Here is a 7,347-nt window from a genome sequence, read left to right as displayed (position 1 = left end):
GGCTGCAGAGCGGCCGCCGCTGGGGCGTCAACGACCGGACGCGAGCGCCAAATTCAAACTCGCGGCCATCTTGACTGGGCGGGATCCTGGCGGCGTGGCGCAGCCAGGAGGCGGAGGCAGCGGAGGTTGGATTTGGAGCTCGGGATTGGGATCGGAGACCCTCGGTACCATGGCGCCGGGCTGCAAAAGTGAGTGCGGCGTTCCTGCTGCGTCACCCGGATCCCGACCCCAGATGCAGTTGGGAAGCGACTGCTCCCCACCCCCACCCCCGACTGTCGGGGAGGTTCCGTGCCGGATGTGACGGGCCCGGGCTGAGGGATCAGGGGTGTTCGGGATGCGAAGGGCCGGCGCAGACTGAGAGTCGAGGGGTGTTCGGAAAGTCCCCGTCCCTCGGAGACCATACACTGCCGGCCTTCATCGCGTCCGTCGGGGTTTGGGGCGCCTGCTTGGGACGGATGATCAGTGGACCGGAAATGAGAGCTCCCTTGGAGGCGGTGGGCACCAGCGACGCGCCCCTCCTTGCCCTGTTCTTTTTGTTTTGCTCGTGCCGCGTGTCCCTTGGCCTTTGCCCGTGCTGCCCAGCAGGGCTGCTTCCCCGGGGAGCCTTGTCTTAGGGTCGGGCACTGGCTCTCCCCGCCTTCTGCACCTTCCTCCAGTTCTGACTCTCTGGAAAGGGAATGGAGCGCCCCTCCGTCGAGAAGGGGGTTTTTCAAACACAGATTTCCGCCTTGTCAATGTCACAATCTCTTACATTTTCTCAAGGGAACCGTCCATTTTCCCCACCCACCCCTTTATTCCCCTCTTTTCCTGGAGGGGAGTTAGCGCTGTCATAGTACTCTCGGCTCGCTGTGGGTCCGAACTGACCTCGACAGTATTAGATTTGGCTTGGAGTCTCAAAGAGTCTTTTCTAAAGCTGAGGACCATTGTCTAGTAGTGAGCGGCTGGAGGGCACGAAGGTTAAAACGCTGCACTGCCAGCTGAAAGTTGGGTGGTTGGCAACGCCATCGAAGCCTGGGGAAGCCAGCCGGGGGCCCCCTACACCTTCGTCCTGCGGGGTCCGTTGGGAGTCGGTACCAGTCGACTCCTGGTGATCGGACAACCACCGGGGAGGGTCAGATGGACTTCTCTGACTAGGGAGAGTGGCCGTGAGGAGTGGCTTGACTCTGGAAGACTGAAAAACCTTTCCTTTGGGTTCTCCACCAAACCTTCCCATCCCTGTGTCATCGCTTGTCATTGTTATTGATGTGTTTGTTGTTTCGTTGATGGGTCCCCTGTGGTGAGCCTTTTAGATCAGACACTGCACCGTCTCCAGCAGGTTCTCAACCTGGAGGTCGAAGGACCCTTTCACAGGGGTCGCCCGATTCATCACAGTAGCACAATGACAGGGATGAAGTAGCAAGGAAAATCATGTTATGGTTGGGGGTCACCACCACATGAAGAACTGTATGAAAGGGTCGCAGCATTAGGAAGGGTGAGAACCACTAGCACACTTCAAGGCTTCCCCCCTTGTTGGCCTGTAATCTTTTTTTTTTTAAGATCATTTTATTGGGGACTCCTACAACTCTTGTTACAATTCCTGCATCAATTGTACATATATTCCATCATTTTCTAGACATTTACTTTCCATTGAGCCCTTGGGATCAGCTCCTCTTCCCCTCCCCCTCCTTCCTACCCACCTCCCAACCTTCGTGGCCCCTGATAGATTATAGATTGTTAATTATTTTCAAATTTCACACTGACTACTGTCTCCCTTCTCCTCTGGTTTCTGTTGTTCTCCCCCCTGGATGGGGGTATGTGGTTATGTGCCATTCATTGCCATCTGTCCCCCTCCCTCCCCACCTCTCCCCACCTTCCTTTTACTCTTTTGGTATCTCTCTTCCCATTCCTGTTTCTGGGTTCCATGTGTTGTGAGTTTTGTCTCTTGCCTATACCTATGCACATGCTCCCATCTAGTTCAGTGGCGCTTTTGTGGCAGTGGGGTCATGATAGTGGGGTGTGAGGAGGCCTCGGGATCAGAGGTATATTGCGGGATCCATTGGTGCTCTACTGCAACCTGATTGACTCATCACCTCCCTGCGACCCTCTGTTGGGGGATGTTCCATTGGCCACAGATGGACTTTGGGTCTCTGCTCCACCCCCACCCCACCCCACCCCCGCAGTCTCATTAATGCATTTTTGTTTGTTTATTGTGAATCTTTTAGTGCCTATTGCCCGGTCCCGATGACAACCCACGATTGCACGAGCTGGTGTGCTTCTTCCATGTAGACTTGTTGAGTGACTGCTTGTTTAACTTCAGGCCTTTAAGACTCCAGACACTATATGTTTTAATAGCTGGGCACCATCCTCTGTCTTCACCACATCTGCTTATGCACCCATTTTCTCTTCAGTAATGGGGCCGGGGTGAGCATCACAGAATGACAATTTGTTAGAACAAAGTGTTATTGTATTGTATTGTTATTGTATTGAGGGAAGGTATGAGGCCTGCCTGCAGCCTCAGTGTATTGCTTTATAAATATATACATATAGGTCAATACCTGTTTTTTGGATCAATGTATATACATAAGTGCACACCTCTGTTAGTATTCCTAGCTATACCCTTGCTTCCTAGAGCTTACCTCTGTTTTCTTTCAAGGCTCCCTGTTTTATCATGGACAATTGCCCGTCACCATTTTCAGTATTCAGGGAATTTGAGCACCCTTGGATGGAAACGTTGGGCTTGTTTTCCTGCCCAACCATGGTCTTGCCCCTTCCCTTCAAGTCTGTACCATCTACATTCAGAATTGACCTCTAGCAGAACTACCTAGCACGGCCACTGCCCTGGGGTGTATTCCGCTCACGGGGGCCCTAGTTAGGGTTTCTGACTCCGAGACTCCCGCAAGTGAGCAGGCAGAGCTTGAGCATCTCAAGTGGAAAGTGATGTTTGGATGTGATTGATTATTAAGGACTCTCGCCTTTCTGAACTTGAAAATCTTTCTGAAAGTGAGTTTGATTGTGTAAGAGGTGAAGTTTTACAGAACAGGCTATAGTTTTCTATTCAGCAGTTTGTATAAATGCTGACTCAGTTCATCCATTGCCACCCCCTCGATGAACTGTCCTTTCTCTTGGTGTTTCCCACTGCCATTCCTTGTCCTTTAAGCCTGGCCTTGGGTAGCTGCTGCTCTTTGATCATAAATGCTGAGTATTCTAATGTGGAGGCAGTTCCGTTTCAGACTTCTTTTTTGGATGGTGGTAATGGAGTCACTGGCAATGGATAGCTTGGACCCCCTCCTTGCCCCTCAATCCTCTTTGAATCTGTTGGTCATGCTGAGCTCGGTGGCGTGCTGATGTGAAGTGAGGCACATGCTGTGCTCTCTAGGGCTCTTACTTTTTTTTTTAAAAAAAACTAGGTTTTGCCAAAATGAAAATAATACTAATGAAATTGACTGCGTTTTAAGATGAGATTTCTGCAGTTAATCACCTTGGGTCAAATGGTCTATATGATCTGAATGGCGGCGTAGGGCATAGCAGAAAGATGGCTTTAACATTTTACTGCTTTAATGTGCTTGACAATGGATGGATGGATGGATTATGATAAGAGTTGCATGAGCCCCCAATAAAATGATTTAAATTGTTTTTCTTTTACTGCTTTATTATGCTGTAACTTATATATGGCAAAAGGCATGCATTTTAAGCACATAGTTCAATGAATTTTAACATTTAAACATACTCAAGTAATCCAGGATAAATAGAAGAATGCTTCCTCCCCAGAAGGTTTGTAATGCCACCTTCACAGCCAATAATCAATCCTCACCCCTAATCTGGAAACAGGAGTTAAGCTGGTGACACCAATGGAAGGGCTCACTGACTTTGTGTGCCTTATCTCAGGATCACTTGACCGTGCTCTCGTCCCATGTTAGACAACTTGCTGCATCTCTGTTGGCTACGTCCCCATGCACTTAGGACAGGAGGGCCAATCCAGCCCAGTTACAACATCATGGCTGAGCACTGAAGCTGGTTTTTGGTATCTTTATTCTTCGTTGCATGTCTTGGGCTCCCATTTGAAACGGAGGTGCATTTACCAGGTCCTGAACTTCATTTTCCGTCCCTCTTCACTCCAGCTTTTAGAAGCAGCAACACCTTTGGAGGGGAAAGCAGCCCACATGCTAGCTCACATTTTGGGGCTCTGCCCTCTCGGTTTGGGCTCCATATTTTCTTCCTGCTTTGGTTTCCAGTCCCTGTTGCTTTTCTACCTGTTTCCAGGCACCTGGACTGGTCTCTGGTTCTGTTTGCAAAATTCCTCAGTGGGAGCAGGAAGGAAAGCCTTGCTCAAATAAATTAGTTTTATTCCAGAATAGACATTTTAAAAGCTAATCTTTATCTGAAGAAGCAGAGAGAGTGGAAAGGTTGAAATAAGGTCTACTAACAAAGAAAGGCCAATTACTTTTTAGTGTCATCTGCCTCTGTGACTTTCCTACCTAACAACTCAAACCTTGGTTCTCCTCCACCTACCGCTCCAGTATTGACTATCTTGTTACCTGACACCTCACATCTGCCACCGTAGGGAAATAACTGTCGGGCTCTTTTGTGAGGGAACCACGCTTGTCTGGCAGTCACAAGTGCAGAAGAGCCACCTGGGAGTAACAGTGGCTGTGACTGTTACGGTTGTGTGTTGGTTGGGCATGGTTCTCCGCGGGTTGGCAGTTATGTAAAGATGTGATTTGATACTGCTGGGATTATATGGAGCCCCCCAGTTTTTTTGGCACCCATTTTCATATAATGACTTGCTCTTTGGAGCCTAGGAGTGGGTGTATTGCCCCAGCTGACAGGCAGGGACAGCATGAGGCTTATAGTGCTTGTAAATGTGCTGTCTTTTTGAGGATTCGTGGTTGTTTCGGATGAAGGGCCAGGAGATACCGTCATTTGTGTAGAATGCAGCGCCAGAGTAAGCCCCTTGACTGCTTTTAGCTTGGTCCACAGTTTTAAAGGATGGCTGAGGCTTAGTTGCTCCTTCTGAACCTTCGTCCCCCATGAGACCTCCAAAACACCATCTGAGTGAGGTCAACCCAAGTTTTCATTCGGTGCCGACCTTCTCTGGGGTGAGCTCTGCCGATTCTAAGCACAGATATCCCTAGTTTTCATCGTTCTCTAGCTTTTTGTGAGGCTGAGAACACCTTCCTATTGCACCTTTGGGTCTGCTTGCTGAGTTTGATCTCATTAAAAGCATGGGGAGGTTGTGCAGGGCCGGTGGGCGGTTAAGAGAGGGTGGCTTCTTTTCTGGGAACAACTCCAGAAATTGAGTTGTTGTGCCAGTGCTTGCGTCCAGTGCTTATGCTCTGAGCAGACTAGGGATCTGAACCCATGTTTACTGTCGCCTTAATATTCTTCGTCCAAAGATATTTACTGAGTGCCCGCCACTGCTCTGTGGGAGTGCCAGAGGACGCAGGCGTCAACATAAAATGGAGATAGACTGCAGTAACGTGGTCTTTCGTGGCAAGTAGGACCATGGAGAGGGGGTGAGAATGATAGATGCATGGGGGAGGGAAGAAATGGTTTCATTTCATGTAGCAGGTGGTCACGCAGTAGTTTATCAATAAGGTGATAGATGAGTAAGTCTCCAGAGAACTTAGGGAATGTTCTGGGCAGAAGCCGTAAGAAATGCGTAGGCCCTGAAGCGTGGCATGTGCGCTAGGAAAACGAGTAGTGTAGCTCAGCTGGAATAGAATCAGCCGTGTGGTCGGAAATGAGTTGTGGAGGTAGGGATCTAGTGTGAGGACTTGGCCTTTTACTCTGAGTTCGATAGGAAGCCACAGCTGGGTTGTCCCCCAGGAGTCCTTTGCCGTGGCTCACACACACCCGCATATATGCATCCCAAACCAAACCGCCAGTGGCGTGGACTCCAGCTCACAGGGACCTGATAGGACAGTGTTAGGGGCTCCACAGGTTTTCTCACTGCCACGGAATTGATGCCGACTCGTGGCGACCTTATGGAACAGGGTAGAGTTTTCCAGACTGTAACTGTGTAAGGGTGTAGAAAGACCTGTCTTTCTCTTGTGGATACACTGCTGGTTTTGAACTGCTGACCTTTCGGATTACAGCCCAAAGTGTACCTAGTACACTCCTAGGGCTCCTCTTAGGGTTTCAGACACCCTAAATGTTTGTGAGAGGACCCAGTTCCATATGCTCTTGAGGGGTGGCTTGTGGGTGTGACCGGCTGACTTTGTAATTCACAGCCCAAGACAGCCCACTATGCCACCAAGGCTCCCGTGCGCACAGTATAGAGGACCACTGCCATCGAGTCTTTGCCAACTCATAGTGAGCCTCTCTGGGGTTTTGGAGACTAAATCTGTACAGGGGCAGAGAGCCTCGTCTTTCTTCTGATGCTGCAATAAGCAGTCCACCGCTTAGCTTACAGTGGCCCCAGGGCTCCTTCAGCGTATAGGGATCATTTAAAACCAAGGATGGGTGCTGTTGGTTAGAGTGGGTGTGGCTAGGCGAGAGCTTTGAGGAGTTCTCCCCTGGCAGGGTGGGGGCGGAGGAGATGGGGATAGAGGAATCTGCGGAGGAGGCCCTGCAGCAGAGCCACAGAGACGGGCCATGTATTATGCAATTTAAAACAGCGTTAATGATTTCTTGTCTTATTTTCTAGCTGAGTTGCGTAATGTGACAAATACTAACCAGGCTAACCAGCCAAGGTAAGGACACAAATCTTATTGATGAGCCACCAAATCATTGTTGATTGTTCTACACAGAGCAGTTCTACAGGACGGAAGGGTTTCCTAGGTTGCAATCTTACGGGAGCAGATCAGCGGGGGTTTTTCTTGCATAGTTGCTGGGGAGGTTCGAACTGTCAACCATAGGGTTAGCAGCCAGTCACATGACCATTGAACCACCAGGGCACCATCCCAAAGAATTAAGCATCTTCGTAATATTCTTAAAACGGTGAAAGACAAGGCTTCCTATTCCCGTTAAAGTTAGAGTCTCAGAAACCCACAGGGCAGTCTGCTCTGTCCTATAAGGTCACTCACTCACTGTGAGTCAGAATCAACTCAGTGGCAGAGTTTGACTTTTTGGTTTATAGTAAGGGGGTGCTTTTAAAAAAATAATTAAATTTGGCTCTCGTAATCTGGAAATCTGGGGAAAACCCATCCTTCTCTGCCCTGAAAGGTGGAATTAATATCCTAACTCCCCCTGGCATGACTTAATTTATTGTTGCTACTAAGGGGCAATTGAGAAGCAAGCAGTGGCTTAGAGCGCCTTGAAATGAACCCCTGTTGACACAGAAAAGGGCATGACGATGCCTATGGGGAGGTAGGTCAGTAAAGGGTATAGGGCAAGCAGGAGTGGGCAGCTCTTGTTGAGAAGACTCCT

The 7,347-nt window shown here is 49.3% G+C and overlaps 1 protein-coding gene across 2 annotated transcripts in view; it reads left to right on the top strand.

The window, feature by feature from the left end:
• The first annotated feature begins 46 nt into the window (after window positions 1-46).
• The window catches only part of KIF15 (kinesin family member 15), a 56,685-nt gene continuing 49,384 nt past the window's right edge, over window positions 47-7,347 (top strand). For both annotated transcript variants that reach the window (XM_075555961.1, XM_075555960.1), the window contains exons 1-2: window positions 47-188; window positions 6,626-6,671. In XM_075555961.1, coding sequence (XP_075412076.1) covers window positions 170-188; window positions 6,626-6,671 — 65 coding nt within the window. In that variant the 5' untranslated portion in view covers window positions 47-169. The remainder of the gene's footprint in view (window positions 189-6,625; window positions 6,672-7,347) is intronic.

Source organism: Tenrec ecaudatus, chromosome 8, assembly GCF_050624435.1.
Source record: "Tenrec ecaudatus isolate mTenEca1 chromosome 8, mTenEca1.hap1, whole genome shotgun sequence".
In the NCBI taxonomy this organism is placed as follows: Eukaryota; Metazoa; Chordata; class Mammalia; order Afrosoricida; family Tenrecidae; genus Tenrec; species Tenrec ecaudatus.
The sequence above is the reverse complement of the archived record's forward strand: the minus strand, read 5'-3'. Positions and strand labels throughout refer to the sequence as shown.